At 50.3% G+C, this 18852-nt stretch overlaps 1 protein-coding gene across 5 annotated transcripts; it reads left to right on the forward strand.

Moving 5' to 3' along the window:
* The first annotated feature begins 223 nt into the window (after positions 1-223).
* On the forward strand, positions 224-15409 carry LOC135290790 (uncharacterized protein DDB_G0290301-like). Of its 5 annotated transcripts, XM_064404727.1 has the most exons (7): positions 224-1780; positions 2210-2295; positions 4262-4575; positions 7705-7829; positions 8107-8442; positions 8728-8859; positions 11680-11842. In XM_064404727.1, exons 4-7 carry the CDS (start codon positions 7722-7724, stop codon positions 11806-11808), a joined length of 705 nt encoding a protein of 234 aa, XP_064260797.1. In that variant the 5' UTR covers positions 224-1780; positions 2210-2295; positions 4262-4575; positions 7705-7721; the 3' UTR covers positions 11809-11842. The 5 variants fall into 5 exon arrangements, 4 of the variants coding, with proteins under 4 accessions (XP_064260797.1, XP_064260796.1, XP_064260798.1 ...); XM_064404726.1 differs by having other exon boundaries at positions 2210-4575; XM_064404728.1 differs by lacking the exon at positions 11680-11842 and adding an exon at positions 13785-14091 and having other exon boundaries at positions 224-4575.
* The last annotated feature ends 3443 nt before the right edge of the window (positions 15410-18852 follow it).

Consider the following 18852-nt stretch of genomic DNA (forward strand, 5'->3'; position numbering starts at 1 on the left):
GTGAGGTGTCAGCAGTGGGGATGAGACACAGGGCCATGGACACAGGATGCAGGTGGCCAAGGCAGAGCAAAATGGAAATGCAGAACTTGAAGACAAGAAAAAAAATTTTTTCCTTATTTCTCCTGACAACATGCACAGGTGGAGACATTGCCTCCATTGTGATGGAGGGTGACATGACCAAGCAGAGGATTGTGACATCTCACCCCTCACTGCTTAAACAGAGATGTGGGCAGAGCCAGTGCCAGTCAGACTCTGGCCTGAACTCCTAGCGAGCGTGGCTGTGAGGTGTGGATGGTCGAGCCAGGTTCCTCTGGTGCTGAGTGGTGCCTGTTCTTGGCAGGTCCCAGTGCCAATCCCAGAACAACCAGCAGGGTTTCCCCAGCCCTGCCTGGCTGGGGCAGAGCGTACTTGCAACACTGACAGGAAACATCCCCCAGTCAGACGTGGGCAGGCGACGGGGCTTTAGGGAGGTGGGAGGGTGTCCTAGGGTGATGTTATGATGCTTGTACCCCCAATGGTGTGTTCTGTTCATGATGGATATTATGTCCTGTGCCTTCAAGACTGGCTCTGAAGAGGGAATATTTTGTTTTGGTTTATCAGCCTGCTCCCCCATGGCTGGTGTGACACAGAGATGGGGCAGTACATAGTGTGGCGTTTGCTTTTTGCTTTGCTCTTGCTTCTGCTGTGCTCCTGCTTTGTCCTTGCTTTTTGCTTCTGCTCATTAGTTAGTTTAGCTAAGCAGTCCAAATTTTTCCCTAGACTGTTTTTCCTTTCCCTTTTTGGAACCACTCGAGCCTGCTCTGGACTGGGACCTGGGAAACACCGAGAGTTTGCATCCTGTGGCAGCAGCAGCCATCCCCAGCGCCGGAGGGATTGATAACAGAGCGACCACTCCCAGGAGAGACTCTGAACTTGTCATTCTTTTCAGATCGGTGAAAGAATGCTGTCATCTGATATTGTTCAGTTTGTGTGCTGGGGGTGTTTTGCCTGTTAAATAAACAGGTTCTTTCCACTTCTCTCTGAGGAACGCTTCCTGAACCGGTAGGATCATTGCAGTGAGCTGGGCCCTGGCATATGCTGATAGCACACTGCTAGATGCTCTAGGGCAGCAGAGAGAGGAAGGGGTGCAGGGAGATGAATCAGCAGCTATCCCAGTCACTCAGGCTGCAGCCAACACCCCAGGCTTGAAGCCAGCAGTTAAACCAGAGAGCCAGCCTAAGCCAGCAGCTAAACCAGACAATAAGCCTCAACCAATGGCTGCTGCTACTAGCACTAGAACTGGAAAGTGCACAGACAAGGCTGATCGACCAGTGGATGATGATGATGAGGATGGTGATGATGCAGGAGAAGAGCCCTCAGCGCTTCCTGACATAAAATCAGGTGCAAGATAGAAGCCAATATTGAGTCCTTTTCCCTGAAGGACCTTTGTGGCCTAAGGAAGGATTACACCCAATTATCTGATGAATCCATAATTAGCTGGTTAGTCCATCTTTGGGATGCTGCAGGCGAGGCTACAATTCTGGATGGCACTGAAGCGAGGCATTTGGGATCCCTGTCACAGGATCCTGTCATTAACCAAGGAATGATGAGGGGGGCTAACCCTCACAGCCTCTGGGCACATTTCTTGGACAGTGTAGCACAAAGACACCTGTGTGCAGATGATCTCTGTATGTAGTAAACCCAGTGGAAGACCATAGAACAAGGGATCCAACACCTGAGAGAAATGGCAGTGGCAGAGATTGTCTTCTCAGATGACATAACACCTAGGAATCCAGACCTGGTAGGTACCATGTGCATCTGTGATGTGGCGAAAACTTGTACGACTTGGGCCACACAAATATGTTTCTGCTTTAGCAGTAATGAAGTGGGATGACAGGGATGAGACTGCGCTTGATATGGCAAAGAAGCTCCAAGCATATGCAGATGCTGTACAGGGCCCAACACATGCCAGAATTGCCAGCAGTGGAAACACATCTGCAGAAATTAGAGGGCAGGATAGAGGAGAATAGTAAGAAACTCAGGGAGGAGATTAAGGAAGACCTTCTGCAAATCTGGGCAGTACCAATCAGAGGTTCTGGTATACAGATGTTCCCTAGATGAGGGAGAGAAGGTACACCTTCTCTGAGCTGAGCTGTGGTTCTTCCTGCGTGATTGTGGAGAAAACATGAGGAGATGGGATGGAAAATGTACTGCTGCTCTGGCCCAACAGGTGTGTGAATTGAAGGAAGGCAAGACTCCGAGAGGAAGTTCCAGCAAAAGGAAAGCAACTCCAGTTGCTTGTGGACAAACTGCCAGGTATGATGATTATGACGTGTCCAATCCCCTTGAAGGAATCTCCAAGACATATGCCCAAGGAAAGAAGGATAACCAGGCTTAGAGGGGCCCTCCTCTAGCCAGGTAGGGGCTAGAGAAAAACGTGGTTTTTGGACTGTGTGGATTCATTGGCCTGGCACATCTGAACCACAAGAATATAAAGCTTTGGTTGACACTAGTGCACAGTGCATATTAATCCCATCAAGACATGTGGGGATAGAAATCTGTCTCCATTGCTGGCGTGACAGAGGAATCACAGGATTTTACTTTGGTGAAAGCTGATGTGAGCCTGACTGGAAATGAGTGGAAGAATGTGACTATTGTGACTGGCCTGTTGTGACTGGCCCAGAGGCCCCATGTATGTTGGGCATAGATTACCTGCAAGTGGGTATTTCAAAGACCCAAATGGACTCGGGGACATTCAGGATAGTGGCTGTAGTGACACAGGGCATCCAGCAATTGAACCCCCTGCCTTGACTGTCCAAGAATCTATCTGCAATAGGACTTCTGAAGGGAGAAGAGCAACAGGTACCAAGCACCATTTCAACAGTGTATCACCGACAGTACAGAACCACTCGAGGTGCTGTGGTTCCCATCCATAAAATGATCTGAGAGCTGGAGAGCCAAGGGGTGGTCAGCAAAACCCACTCACCCTTCAACAGCCCCATGTGGCCTGTGCATAAATCTGGAGGAGGATGGAGACTGATGGTGGACTACTGTGCATTGAATGAAGTGACTCCACCACTGAACACTGCCGTGCCAGACATGTTAGAGCTGCAGTACGGCTTGAGCCCAAGGCAGTGAAGTGGTACGCCACTATCGATATTGCCAATGCATTTTTCTCCATTCCTCTGGCAGCAGAATGCAGGCCTCAGTTTGCCTTCACATGGAGGGGCATGCAGTACACCTGAAACCGACTGCCCCAGGGGTGGAAGCACAGTCCTCTGCCATGGACTGATCCAGACTGCACTAAAAAAGTGAGGCTCCAGAACACCTACAGTATACTGATGACATCATTGTGTGGGGGACCACAGCTGCAGAAGTGTTTGAGAAAGGAGAGAAAATCATCCAAATGCTTCTGGAAGCTGGTTTTACCACCAAAAGATCAAATTTAAGGGACCAGCTTGTGAGATTCAGTTCCTAGGAGTAAAGTGGCAAGGCAGATGGTGTCAGATTCCTATGGATGTCATCAACAAGATCACAGCTATGTCTCCACCAACCAAGAAGAGGGAAACACAAGCTTTCCTAGGTGCCATGGGCTTTTGGAGAATGCACATTCCTGAGTACAGTCAGATCGTGAGTTCTCTTTACCTTGTCACCTGCAAGAAGAATGATTTCCACTGGGGCCCTCAGCAGCAACAAGCTTTTGCCCAGATTAAGCAGGAGATCACTCATGTGGTAGCCCTTGGCCCAGTCTTGGCCCAGGACAGGACGAGATGAGAAGAACATACTCTATTCTGCAGCTGGGAACCGTGGCTTGTTCTGGAGCCTTTGGCAGAAGGTACTTGGGGAGACTCGGGCTTGACCACTAGGATTTTGGAGTTGAAGCTAGGTTTGAAGCAAACTACACCCCAATGGAGAAAGAAATCTTGGCTGCCTATGAAAGAGTCCAAGCCACCTCAGAGGTGATTGGTACAGAAGCACAACTCCTCCTGGCACCCTGACTACTGGTGCTGGGGTGGATGTTCAAAGGCAAGGTTATATCCACCCACCATGCCACCGGTGCTACATGGAGCAAGTGGATTGTTCTTATCACACAGTGCACCCAAATTGGTAAACTGAATCATGCTGGAAGTAAGTACAAATTGGCCCAAAGGTGAAAATTTTGGTGTCACAGATGAAGAACAAGAACCAGTGACACGGCCTTAAGAAGCTGCACCATATAACCAACTGCCAGCAGAGGAAACACGCTATGCTCTTTTCACTGACGGTTCCTGTCGCATCGTAGGAATGAATCGGAAGTGGAAAGCAGCCGTATGGAGCCCCACACCACAGGTCACAGAGGCCACTAAAGGAGAAGGTTGATCAAGCCAACTTGCTGAACTTAAAGCTGTTCAACTGGTCCTGGACATTGCAGAAAGAGAGAAGTGGCCAAAGCTCTATCTCTACAGTGATTCATGGATGGTAGCCAATACTCCGTGAGGATGGCTGGAGAGGTGGAAGGAGGCTAACTGGCAGCGTAGAGGAAAACCAATTTGGGCTGCTGAAGAGTGGAAAGACATCGCTACCAGGATAGGGAAGCTACCTGTGAAAGTTCATCAGGTAGATGCCCATGTCCCCAAGAGTAGAGCTAATGAGGAGCACAAAAACAATGAGCAGGTAGACCAGGCTGCAAAGATAGGGGTGTCCAAGATAGACCTAGATTGGGAACACAAGGGAGAGTTATTCCTAGCTCAATGGGCCCATGATGCCTCAGGCCATCAGGGCAGAGATGTCACCTGTAAGTGGGCACAAGACCGAGGGGTGGATTTAACCATGGACAGTTATGTCTCAGGTTATCCACGACTGTGTGACGTGTGCTGCCATCAAACAGGGCAAGCGAGTGAAGCCCCTGTGGTATGGTGGGCAGTGGTCCAAGTATAAGTATGGGGAGGCCTGGCAGATTGACCACATCACACTGCCCCAGGCACACCAAGGCAAGTGCTACGTGCTCACAATGGTAGAAGCCACCACAGGATGGTTGGAAACCTACCCTGTGTCTCACGCTACTGCCCGTAACACCATCCTGGGCCTTGAAAAGCAGGTCCTGTGGAGGCATGGTACCCCTGAGAGGATTAAGTCAGACAATGGGACTCATTTCAAGAACAGTCTTATTAACACCTGGGCTAGGGAACATGGCACTGAGTGGGTGTACCATATCCCCTACCTTGCACCAGCTGCAGGCAAAGTGGAGAGGTACAATGGACTATAAAAACCCAGTGGAAAGCCTTGGGTGGGGGATCTTTCAAAAACTGGGAGCAGCATTTAGCAAAGGTCACCTGGTTAGTTAATATCCGAGGTTCCAACAACTGAGCAGGTCCTGCCCAGTCTGAGTCCCTGGATATAACAGATGAAGTCCCAGTGGTACATGTCAGAGATTTGTTAGGGAAGACGGTGTGGATCAATTCTGCCTCAAGTAGACAAACCCATTTGCGGGATTGTCTTTGATCAGGGACCAGGTTGCACATGGTGGATAATGCAGAGAGATGGAACAACACAATGTGTACCTCAGGGAGATCTGATTGTGGGGTGAAAATCATATGCAATATCACTCTTTGCTGGATGTTACTGCCATTGTCTGTACATTAAACCATACAGATGTGAAACAGAAAAAAAACGTGTAATTGTCGAGGGTCCGAGCAAGTGAAAGATGGAGTTTTGAGTCAGCAAAATGGAAGTGAGGAATCCTGCAGATCTGTAGTCTGGGGCCTGGATTGAGTGCTCCGGTGTGGTTACATGACAGGGGCACGATGGGGATTGCTTGTAATGTTTTGGGGGAAGCAGATGGAAGTTTTTACTTGTATAAAATGCATGAGGTTTGGTAGTAAGTTGACGATATGGGGATAAGGGGTGGAATGTCCTAGGGTGATGTTATGATGGTCAGAGATCAGAGGAGCTGGGAGGGGCTGGGAAGCATTTCTGATCACAACCACTATAGCAGTGTCAGTGGGGTTGAGTCCAAGAGAAGAACTTGCTCCAGCACAGATGGACAAAGAGTGAGGTTTCCAGTGCAATGCTCTGGATCAGATCACTTTCCGTAAGGACCTACACACTCCAGATTCCCCAAGAGTCTGGTTTATTGAAGCAACAAGACAGCAATCTCAGGATTGCTGGTGACTGGGGGCACTGGCTACCAAGTGCTGATGTGTGTAGCAACAGAGAAAACAGTAAAGACAGATTATAGTAGATCTATCTATCTATCTGTCTGCCTGTCTGTCTGTCTTTGTAACATTTACATAATTGAGTCTTCCTGGATCTGGTCCAAGGATGTGGGAGGTGAAAAGCTCACCTAAAGCATCCCTTTCAGGAGAGGATTAGTGACATGTTCTGTCAACTGATTCTGAGCAGGCAGAGATCGTTTCCCCATTCAGACATGGGTTTTTTTCCCCTCAGAGCTGTTTTTCTCCTTCAGCCTCTTCTGTCCTGAAGTCCCCAGTTTAAATTTCTGCCTGTCCTAGGAAAGTGGAACACTTCCATGGTTCGGTGGTGTTTGGTGACTTTGCTCATACAGGCATTACATGACACATTGTTATGAGTTTCATTTTAATAAAGTTGGGGAAGAATGGGGGGTTTGTTCGTTGTGGGGGAAGGGAAGTGTCCAGGACTTGGAGGGGGCTGGAGGTGGAAAGTGATTGGACCAGGGCACTGACCAATCACTCGACGCCCTGAGGAAATGATTGGTCCAAAATGAACATCAGTAAGGACCAATCAAAGCGCCCGAATTCCACCAATCGGTGCGCGGATCCAAAACCCATCAATCCTGGACCAGGGACTGTTATGAAAAGGGGGGCTTTGAGTTATTTGGGGTGCTTTCGGGTTTATTCCTGTTTGTGTGCGGTTTGTTTGCGGAAGAACCCAACGTGTGCTTAACATGTTGTTTTACATTGTGAGCTGTTGTGTGGGGATTCAGAGCTTATCTCAGGTCCTCTGTCCTCTCTGGCTTGTTTTAATAAACGAGAGCCTTTTTCAACCACTTTCTGAAATTTGGCCTTGTTCGATTTTTAACAACATGGTTTCCTTTACTGGCATCCCCAGGGGTGTGTAAATGCATTCATTAATGGGGTCTTATGAGAGTCTCTGTTACTGCTGGTCAGAATTCTCAGCTGACAAAAGACAAGAGAAGAAACACCTTGGTCCTCTTCCATATACTGAGGTTCAGAGAACCATAAAGGTTCTCTGATGTCAGAGGATCTTTGCACATATTCTTATCTCCTAAATGACCAGGATTTCTAACAAGAGTGTAGATCTCAGAAAGGCAGGAATGCTGGTGCAGGCCTGAGGAGAACGTGAACTGCAGAAGTGTCTCTCCCAAGGGCTGAGCTCAGCCAGGAAGCCACCTGCAGAGCCAGGATGGAGCTGTGGGACAAGGCTGGGTGTCAGTCACTACTGAAAGACAAAGAGGACATGGCAGGAGCAGAGGGAGGCCCTCACCAGAGCCTTGAGGAATGCCACACCTTCCCTGTCAGCTGCCTGACATGTCGGCTGTTGGAGCTTCAGTGCCAGATGGCCCCTGATTGTAGTGCCAGGCTCACTTTGGAATCTGTGCCTCCCCATGGGCAGAGAATGACCCAGGACATCAGCAGCACAGAGCTTTGGGAATGTGTGAGCCCATCAGCCTTTGAGTCTTGGCCCACAAATATCGTATGGCAAGTTGAAACCATCTTCTCTTGCTTTCTCTGCCGGTTCCTGTAGAGAAAAAACAGGACCAGATGGCTTTATCAGAGATGCCATGCCAGGCTCAGGGAGAGCTGTTTCCAGCCCGAGAGCAGGAAGAGCAGCTCAGGAAGCGGGTGGAAGAGCCACAGCAGAATGGCCAGGTAAGCCTGACTGGCCAGGTGACAGAGGGAAGGGCAGGAAGAGGGGCATAAAACAGAGCTCTTGGGCCTGAGGAGGCCAGGAGTCCCACAGGCACTGAAAGCACAGAGCCTTGGAATCTGCAGAGATCAGCACTGGGACAGGAGGTTTGCAGTGGAAGCAGAGGTGGGTAGGGAAGCAGAAAGAAGTGACTGAATAGATGTGCTTTTGAAGCTGCAAGAGGAAAAAGCTGAGCCTGATGGCAGCTCCCAGTCACTTGCTGTGCATTTGTGTGTACAGAACATCAAGGCAGAGAAACAAGCAGAGCTGCCCAAAGCTCAGAGTGCCATCATGGCAGTGAAGAGGAGGAAGAAGGAAGACATGAGAAGAATTCCAGAGGAGATTCATCTCCACCAGCACAGGGGCGATCAACAAAAACAGGTAAGTGAAAGAGTGGCAGCCACTCCACCCATGAAACAGCATGTTTATTCTTGCTTACAGACCATCAAGGAAGATGCGGAGGCAGAGCTGCAGGAATCTGAGGATAGGAACAAGGCACGGGTGAGGAGGCTGGAGGAAGAAATGAAAATCATCAGAGAGAAACTTAACCGGCTCCCTTGGGCTCTACAAAAGCAAGTGAGTGAAAGATGGACATCCACTGCAGACACCTTGCAAGAAATAAACGCTCCGTTTTGCAGAGACAAGGTTGCTTGCTGATAGCAGTCAAGAAGGAAAATCAAATTTGTAGCTATATAGTGTTCTGTTTAATTGGCCAATTTTAATGGGGTTGGAGTGACTGAGAATCCCACTGCTAACACAGCTGATGAGTTCTCCTTAGAAGATGTGGTTGTAGGTGCCAGGAGAAATGAGTTTAGAAATGCTAGGTAATGGCGTGTCTCTCATGCTTCTCTCTTGCCACAGGTGACGAAAGGAACAGCTGTCTCTCCCGTGGCTCCCTCTGCTCCCAGAGAAGAAGGCAAAGAGGAGCAAAGGGAGCGAGAGAAGCAGAAGCAGCCCTCTGTTTTGACAGCCCAGGCTGCTCCTTGCAAGAGAGTAAGTGCCAGTTGTGGGTGGCGCTGTCTTTAGGGCAAGGCAGAGGTGCAAGTTTGTGAGCAGGCAGCACTTGCTGTTGCTTGCCGAGGAGGCGGAGTGCTGGAGTCCTGCAGGACGCAGCCATTTCCTGCAGGCAGTGACAGCTGGAAATTGGCCTTTGCCCTGTCATGTTGAGGCACTGAAGAGCTGGGGGCTCTGGGTGAGCTTTTGGCTGCCTGGCTGAGTGCAGCTCTATGTCTGGGCTTCTGCAGTGCATTGGCCAAGGGCACAGCTGGTGGTGCTGTCGGTCCCAGGGCTTTGTTTCTTTGATTTTCCCTCGTGGAAAGGTGTGTTTGGCTTGTGGAAGTGTTCTGCAGTTTTCTTGAGGAATTCTTTACTCGTGCAGACTCTTTTGGCCCAGCTATCTTTTGGCTTTTGATAAGCTGCAAGGAGATGATTGTGCTGCCCATGGAGCTGTGGGGGGCCATTCTTGTCCCATATGGCCAAAGGAAGGAAGCGTGTAGTTGTGAAGCCTTCTGCTGAGGCCAAAGGAAGAATAGGCGAATTTCTGTGGCTCCCTTTAGCGGTGAAGTCTGCAGATTTGGAAAGTGCACTGGAGCCTGGAGTGGGGAGAAACTGCAAGTCCTTGAGAGCTGTATTGTGTCGCTCCAAAGAGGAAGGACATCTAGAAATGGAGGATGCTGTATTTGAAGTCAAATGGGCAACTCTGTGGCTGGGGAGGTGCATGGGCCAAAAGGAGCCAGGGCTGCTGCTGGTCCAGAGCAGCTGAGCAAGAGCCAGCCTGTGGCCAGGTGGCCAAGAAGGCCAAGGGCATGGTGGGCTGTGTCAGCAGCAGAGGGGCAGCAGGAGCAGGGCAGTGAGCGCCGGCCTGTGCTGGGCAGCGCTGCGGCCGCAGCTGCAGTGAGTGCTGTGTGCAGTTGTGGGCCCTGTGAAGCAGCAAGTCCTTGAGGGGCTGGAGCGTGTGCACAGAAGGAGACGGGAGGTGGGCAAGGGTGTGGAGCAGCAGCCCAGGGAGGAGGTGCTGAGGGAGCTGTCGCCTGGAGAACTGGAGACTCTTGAGGGACCTTCAACTTTTCCTCAATGCTTCCAAATGTTTTAGTCACCTTCAGGTGTGACTTTTTGCTTTTTTTTAATTTCTGATTTTTGTTTTGCTTGGAGTGCAAGTCCAGTCACACTTTCTTTTTCTCCCTTCTAAGGCACATTTCCTCATTATTTCTTGCCCTTTTATGGTACTTGGACTGGATCTGCTACAATTCTGATTCCCTAGGTGTCACTTTTGGACAATGGAATGTTTTTGCTTGTGAACTCATCCTTCGGTGCAGGCACCTTGGTGCAGAAGAAGCTGTTGTGGTTCCGGGGTAGATAGTATGGCATTACAGACCAGTTTGAGGTTATCATTGCCTGTGCCTTTTTGCAGCCCAGTGAATCAGTGTGTGTTGTGTTTGGGAATATAGCAGGATATCAATACCTTTGTATTTTGCTGGTCCTGAGAGATCAGAGGAGCTGGGAGGGGCTGGGCTTTATGTCTTATTACAGCCACTTTAGAATTGTCAGTGTGGTCGAGTCCAAGAGAAGAACTTGCTCCACCACAGATGCACAAAGAGTGCAGTTCCCAGTGCAATGCTCTGGATCAGATCACTTTCCATAAGGACTTACACACTCCAGATTCCCCAAGAGTGTGGTTTATTGAAGCAATAGGACAGCAATCTCAGGATTGCTGCTGAGCAGGGCACTGGCTGCCAAGTGTTGATGTGTGCAGCAGCAGAGAGGACAGTAAAGAGAGATTATATCAGTGAGATCTATATCTATGTTTCTGTGTTTCTATCTGTCTATGTAACATTTACATAACTGAATTTTCCCAGCTCTGGCACAAAGGAGTTGGAGGTGCAAAGCTCACCTAAAGCTTCCCTTTCAGGAGAGGATTAGTTACATGTTCTGTCAACTGATTCCGAGCAGGCAGAGATGTTTCCCCCTCCGGATACGGTGGGTTTTTTCCCCTCAGAGCTGTTTTTCTCCTCCGGCCTCTTCGGCCCAGAAGTCCCCAGTTAAATCTTCAAATTTCTGCCTGTCCTAGAGAGGTGGAACAATTCCATGGTTCAGTGGCGTTTGGTGACTCTGCTCATACATGCATTACATGACACACGGTTTCCTTCACTGGCATCCCCAGGGGTGTGTAAGTGCATTTGTTAATGGGGCCTTATGAGAGTCTCTGTTACTGCTGGTCAGAATTCTCAGCTGACAAAAGAGGGAGAAGAAACACCTTGGTCCTCTTCCATATACTGAGGTGGCCATAGAGGCTCTGTGACTTCCGTCAGAGGATCTTTGCAGGCATTCTTATCTCCTGAATGACCAGGATTTCTAACAAGAGTGTAGATCTCAGAAAGGCAGGAATGCTGGTGCAGGCCTGAGGAGAACGTGAACTGCAGAAGTGTCTCTCCCAAGGGCTGAGCTCAGCCAGGAAGCCACCTGCAGAGCCAGGATGGAGCTGTGGGACAAGGCTGGGTGTCAGTCACTACTGAAAGACAAAGAGGACATGGCAGGAGCAGAGGGAGGCCCTCACCAGAGCCTTGAGGAATGCCACACCTTCCCTGTCAGCTGCCTGACATGTCGGCTGTTGGAGCTTCAGTGCCAGATGGCCCCTGATTGTAGTGCCAGGCTCACTTTGGAATCTGTGCCTCCCCATGGGCAGAGAATGACCCAGGACATCAGCAGCACAGAGCTTTGGGAATGTGTGAGCCCATCAGCCTTTGAGTCTTGGCCCACAAATATCGTATGGCAAGTTGAAACCATCTTCTCTGCTTTCTCTGCCGGTTCCTGTAGAGAAAAAACAGGACCAGATGGCTTTATCAGAGATGCCATGCCAGGCTCAGGGAGAGCTGTTCCCAGCCCGAGACCAGGAAGAGCAGCTCAGGCAGCAGGTGGAAGAGCCACAGCAGAATGGCCAGGTAAGCCTGACTGGCCAGGTGACAGAGGGAAGGGCAGGAAGAGGGGCATAAAACAGAGCTCTTGGGCCTGAGGAGGCCAGGAGTCCCACAGGCACTGAAAGCACAGAGCCTTGGAATCTGCAGAGATCAGCACTGGGACAGGAGGTTTGCAGTGGAAGCAGAGGTGGGTAGGGAAGCAGAAAGAAGTGACTGAATAGATGTGCTTTTGAAGCTGCAAGAGGAAAAAGCTGATCCTGATGGCAGCTCCCAGTCACTTGCTGTGCATTTGTGTGTACAGAACATCAAGGCAGAGCCACAAGCAGAGCTGCCCAAAGCTCAGAGTGCCATCATGGCAGTGAAGAGGAGGAAGAAGGAAGACATGAGAAGAATTCCAGAGGAGATTCATCTCCACCAGCACAGGGGGAATCAACAAAAACAGGTAAGTGGAAGAGTGGCAGCCACTCCACTCATGAAACTTCCCATGCATTGTTGTTTACAGACCATCAAGGAAGATGTGGAGGCAGAGCTGCAGGAATCTGAGGATAGGAACAAGGCACGGGTGAGGAGGCTGGAGGAAGAAATGAAAATCATCAGAGAGAAACTTAACCGCCTCCCTCAGGCTCTACAAAATGAAGTGAGTGAGGGAGGGACATCCACTGCAGTCACCAAACTGGTGCTTTCTGCCCTTCCTGCCTTTCCACTGCAGAGCAGCAGGGAGTGGGGCCGTGCCTCTGAGTGCCATCCTGCTCTAGTGTGCATCACAGTCACTCTGAAGGACATTTCCTGCTGTGCTGAATCTCAGCTGCTGCCCTGGACAGTGGGACTTGTCCTGTGGCCTTTTGGCCAGCAGTCATCCAAATTGATTCCTGCTGGCCTGTTGCTGCTCTCCCTGTTTCTTTACAGTGGAACATGGTGACCCAGATGGAGGACTGAATCCCTGTCTGTATCCCTTGTAAATCAGTTCTTTTCCTGTCCTCACAGTCAATGACTCTTGGCTGACAGGGACAAGCTGTAGTCTCTGACTGCTTTGTTCTCTTTGACTTGAGGTGCAAGTGTCGACATCTTACCTGGCAGCCTGCAAAGACTTCCAGCAAACAACTGGCAATGAAAGGCCCCAGGGTTGGTGTGAGGCACAGGAACTGTCCCCACCGGAAGTGCGACAGGTTCAGCACATCATGGGCTCTGGCATTAAACCTGCTGCTGCAGCAGCATTACCTGGAGGAAGATATACTGTTGAATCTTGGAAGTCAAGTTCCAACACTTCGTTCATCACCAGTTCTGACAGCAGCATGGCTGCTCCAAAACCGGAGATTGAGAAGGGGTACCTGGAGATTCTGGGTATGTCTGGTGTGTTTCTTGTCTGAGTGACAGTGCACTCTATACAGGTGTCAGCAGAGCTGTACCAAATGCTCCTCCTGACTTTGGTGTCCCACTGGAGACATTCAGGACTCCCCAGAGGAAGTGCTGTGCTCCAAGGCATTAAGAGAGCGCTCTAGGTGTTCCTGCTGCCTTTGAGGGCAGCTTGGACTGACTTGGCTTTGCCTGAGCTTCCCTCTCTGCTAAAGGCTGAAGCAGGAATTGTTCTTGAATCAGATGAAGGCTGTGGAGTAACAAATCATCTGGACAAGTCCTGTGTGCCAGTGGCCAAACTGAACAGAATCTTTAGCTTTCTAAATTCTCCTTAGACTGCAGACTTCCAACTAGTCATCAGAGCAAATAAACCTCATAGAAGTTAACTGGTTTTGGAGTTTTGTTTTTTTTGGTTGGGGATTTTTTTTGGGGGCGGGGGGGGGGAGGTTTGTTGTTGTTTTGTTTTGCTTATTTTTAGTGGGTTGTTTTGGGTTTTTTTTGGGTTTTTTTTTTTGTTATTGTGGTTGCTGTTATTGTTACCCAGCTGACCACAAAGGGCTCAGAGCCCCAGACAGTGGGGCTGCCTTTTGTATCTCCTGGAAGCTGGCATCTCTGCTTTAAAGTGAGCATCTTGCATTTTATTTCCCTCAGGGAGAATGGTGAACGTGGAACATCCCGCAATGAAATACATGGAACAGGAACACATTGGCAGCGGGTGAGTCCAACTGCAGTTACTTCTGCACAGCCATGGGCCAGGAGTTTTTCTGGTGGAATGTCTATCCAGCGTGAAGTCAGGCCAGATGGAAATATGTTCACACCCTGGGGATAGATTGTCCCATCTCTCAGTGCTGCTCAGAATTTGGGAGTGTGCTCAGAAGGCTTTGTCAGAGAGATCTCCATGCTGCCGAGGTCTTGCCTGCATCAAGGAACAAGACCTGGAATATCTCCTCTCTGTCAAGTATAGGACAGCACTGTGTTAATTTTTTTAGCGTTTTTGTATGTCTGAAAATCATACTGACACACTAATGAACAAAGAAGAATCTTGCTTGCCTGAAAGGTCAACCTACGCCCTATCAAAGCTGTCAGGTTACAGTTCTCAGGAACATTTCTTTCCTATGGTTTGTGGAAGGAAATAGTCTGTGGTCCAGAGAGGAAGCACACAGTTTAGAAACTGAAACCCAAGATGAAAGAACAAACTCCCTTTAGGAGCTGAGGCAGTGAACCCCAATGCTTCACGAACAGGCCCAGTGCCCATGCACTTGAGAGGAAAATGCATCATCTGCCTTCTGGCAGAGCCCTCCTGCATCCTGCAGGTTTTGGGCATTTACAGGAGACATCTGCTGTGTGGGCTGGCTTTCACTCCAAGAGCTAAACAGCTTCTCCTTTCTCTGCTTCTGTTTTGTTTCTAGGTCTTTAGGAGATGTGGTTAGAGTGCTCAACAATGCCACAGGAGGAGAAGCAAAAGTAAACAGCCCTGTGTTTTTTTGTCTGTAATTTCATTGTTTTTATGAAAACATGCATTCCCATCTCCATATTTTTGTTTCTAATTATTCGTATACTAAAATACTTCTTTTTTAACTCTTAATTTATTGCAGTTGGTAATTTTTATGTAGTGTATTTTAAAATGTCACAAAACAACACCCTTTGGGTAATTTTCTGCATTCCTAAAAAAACCCCACAAGCCATTTTAGCTTCTGTCTCTCAAAGGTTGTTTCATACCTGTCTGTTTTAAATCAGGGCTACAAGTCTTTAATAGGATTGAGACAGAGGGGGGATTTTTTTCCCCCTTCTCATCAGCACGTTTATTGCAAACTTAAACAAGAAGAGCAAAGTAACAACAATGTCATGGGCCTTTGGGAACATCCTTGCTGATCTTTCTGGTTTTTTTTGTTGAGCAAGGCTCTGATCCAGGCAAAGAGATTGCACTTAGTGACACAGAACCATTTGGCTGGAACTCTGCTGATTTCTAGTAACAGCTGGAGGCCTGGATCTCCACAGGATGCTTTGGCTGTCCCAGGCTCTGTTGGCTTTTGGCTGCAAATACCATTGCCCTTGCTTTCTTATCCAGAAGTACCATGGCAAGAACCGCCAGTGGGCCATATTCCAAAGGCAGTTTGATCTGGAGTTTGTGAAGGAAGGAGACCTTTATCCAATTCCAAACCACATTAAAAAAAAATCATAAACGAGAAAGTCCCATCCTTAACAAACAACTGACAATTCAGAAGTGGATGCAGAGCTTATTTACAGAATGAAAAATAAAGGAATTTTCCAATGGAGTTGTGGTTTCTGGAGTTTTTATTCTGACCCCCACTCACAGCTAGCACTGGAGTAAGTCATGTCCCTGGAAGTATCAGTGTCTTCTGCCTGCCATGAATTGTTTGGCTGCAACAATCAGAGGCATCAGGCCGGAGACAGGCTCAGCTGACGTTAGCAACAGGAGCTGCCCCAAGGAGAAAAAAAAAAGAATGAACTTGTACCTCCCAAATCCATCTCCCTACAGGCTGCAGCAGGATTCCTTTAGTTCTCAGAAATACACCGAAATAGGGCTGAGAAGACCATCTGGATCTATGTGTTCATGCCCAAGACCTCGCTGATGCTGTTTGGGTTTTGTAATTTTTCTTTTCTATGTTTTCTGTATTCTTTGCACATATATTTATAGCTCTATAGCCTATTCTATTAGTGACTAGTTTTCCCAGTACTTCTCCATGGCCTTTCCCAAACTTCCAGAGCTCCAAGCACCGGGGAGTAGAAGGCCCCAGTGCTATCTTGGTTCTTCCTGGGACAGACCCCTCCAGGCAGCTGGTGGAGTCACCATCCCTGCAAGTGTTTAAGACAAGACTGGATACGGCACTAGGTGCCCTGGTTTAGTTGAGGTGTTAGGGCATGGGTTGGACTCCATGATCTTGAAAGTGTCTCCCAACCCAGCGATTCTGTGACTGAGGGAGCTTTCCCTGCAGCCCAGGAAAGGGCTCCGGGGGCCCTTGGCCAAGGACGGGGATCAGGGCTCAGGGAAAAGCAGCAAAGGGCTCAAGGCGAAGGCGGGAGGGCAGAGCTGCCACAGCGTGGCCCAGAAAGAGCCTCATCTGCTCCTCCTCAGGCCGTGCCATCCGCGCTGCCGTTTGCGGCGCCAGCGGCTCCTCTCGCTGCTGGGCTCCAGCGCGTCCCGGGGGCCGGGCCCGTCCTCTTCGGGAAGCGCCGGAGCCTCGGAGGCGAGCGGCTGCTGCTGCGGCCGGGCGGGGAGAGCCGCGGCCGCGGCCCCGGGCACGGCGAGCTGCCGCTATGGCCGGCTCCTGCCGCGGCTCCTGCCCGGCGGGCACAGACACGGGCGAGGGCTGCCCGGGAGCTCCGTGCCGGTCCGCAGCGGGCCCGGCCGGGCTGCTGCTCTCCGCGGCCTCTGCCCGCCGCTGCCGGCCCCGCCGCGCTCCCGCTGCCTCTGCCGCAGCCGGGCCCACACGGGAGGCGGCACATTCCGGCCGGCTCGCAAAAGCCCTGCCCGCAAACCCCCCGCCACGGCCTCGGCTCAGGCACAGGCTGCCGGCGTCCTCGCGGCTGCGAGCCGGGGCTGGCCGCTGCCGGCCTCGGGCAGAGCTCCCGCCTGTGTCTCCATGGCCGCGGCTGCTCGGCACGGCGGGCTGAGCACAGCCAGCGCCAGGAGCAGCTCTTCACGGGCCCGGGCTCCGGGCACTCCGAGCTGCAGGCAGCACAGAAAAGGGCTCTTTGTTTCACCTCTTCTTTCAGTGCTGCTAAGAATGTAGCCTACAGCAAGCTGAGAACACCAGAGCACGGAGCCCTTTGCAGGCAGGGCTGTGTCTGCTGGAGGGGCAGAGGGAGCCCAGCAGGGATCAGACACAAACCAGCAGGGCACTGAGGAGCCCCTGTAGTGGCAGTGAGCAGCTCCGGGCTCCAGGCACTGCTGCTGGCATTTTCTATTGAGCCATCTCCAAGGTCTTTCCCCTGTGGTCTGTATTTCTAAATGTCTTCCCTCTTGCCTCTTGATTTTGCTTGTTTCCTGCACCTTCCTTTCTCCAAATTCTCCTACCCTGTCAGCAGCAGCCCCCGTCCAGAACTAACTATAAAATGCCAAGCAGCTGGCATCAGCAATTTGTGAAGCCCTATGACTCTGCAATTTTTATGTCAGGGCTCTCTCTGTGCCTTATGCTTGTCAGCACCTCCTTCTCTGTGCAAAAACTAGTGGTGAGTGAAGCTTTTTGCCCAAGAACTCCTGAGAAATAAATGTTGCACTGGAATTCTCATGAGTGAATGCATTAACTTCACTGCTGTGAAACAAAAAAATAAGGCCAGGATAGCACTTCAGCTGAAAGCTGGTCACTCCCTGCAAAGGGCTCGTGTATGATGTGAGAACACCACGTTCCGGGAGGGGCAAGAAGCGTCAATGCACTCAAGGTTCAGCAGCTGAGATTTGGGTTCACCTGGAGCACAATCAGGGGTGGTGAGCACTGGAAGATCCAGCTGCAGTCCCCATCCATGTCCCTTTCAGTGATGGCTTGAGGGTGTCTCAGCCTGGATCCAGAGCACCCTGGGGGGCTCCTGGGGCTGGCTTTGCACTCAGGGTGAGGATGGCCAGGAGCCACTGAGGCCGGCAGTGGGGACCAAGGCCTGGCAGGTGTGGCTCTGGGACATGCAGGGCATGGCTCACTGCCACTGTCCTCCAGAGCCCTGGCTGGCTCTGTGATTCTCCAGGGGCAATGGTGAGAGCTGGGAAGTGGCCAGACTGGGGTTTTGCCTGAGCCAGAACCTCTAAGCCAGCCCAGCAATAGAGACCCTGGAGGAGCCACGAGCACCGAGTGAAGGAGACAGAGGAGGCTCTTCTGCGGTGCAAAGTCCAGCAAATTTATTAGGAGAGATAAGGACAGGTTACACAGCAAACAATTGCCAAGGGGGAACACAAGCAAAAAAAGCCCTTGGCATCCCGTGTCCAGCTTTTTAAAATCTTTCAAAACAGGGGGTAGGCACCATATAGTAACCAATAAGCAAGTCTCAGGGTGTGGTTTTGAGGGCTGCAACAAATCAGAACAAGGGGAGGAGAGAGGGTTGGGATAGGGATTGGATCTTAGGGTGAGGGACAGGGAACATTATGGAACAAAGGGTAGGGTTTGGGCTGATTGGCAGGGCAAAGGGGCCGGGTTGTTTTGACAGACAGAGAAAAATCTGGAAAGGAGGGAGGGGATTCCTCTAGGGCCAGTTGGGTAGGAGGGCATAAGACAGGGGAGAAACTAACTGTAATAACTCGGGGAACACCTGAACATACCACAAGGTAACGGAGCATGCGACTCAATAAACTAACATGCCGCAACCCAGGAATTGAGGCTTTCAGCAGCTGCGAGGTGGCAGTGTTAGAGCACACAGCAGCTGGGGGAAGCCATCTCTCTCTCGCTCGGCTCTTTCTGTGTGGGAAGGTGCTGTGAGCTGTGGTGGCTGCACTCAGCCTTGGCTGGGAGGATGATCTGTACCAGGGGAGAGCAGAAAGCTGCCACGGTGAGCAGAACATGCTGAGAGCACTGCAGTGCAGAGAATGATACTGCCCCTGAAGTGCAAAAAGCTTGAAAGCATAGAATTCTGTGCAGCACTGTGGTACAGATTTTGTCTTCTAAAACATGCCCCTTTTTGTATTCTGTAGACGAATTATCAGGATTTATAAAATACATAGGGATTGTTTCTTAAGATTTTTGAATGGACTTGCAAGTTTATTTTTATTTCC

Source organism: Passer domesticus, chromosome Z, assembly GCF_036417665.1.
Source record: "Passer domesticus isolate bPasDom1 chromosome Z, bPasDom1.hap1, whole genome shotgun sequence".
NCBI classification, from domain to species: domain Eukaryota; kingdom Metazoa; phylum Chordata; class Aves; order Passeriformes; family Passeridae; genus Passer; species Passer domesticus.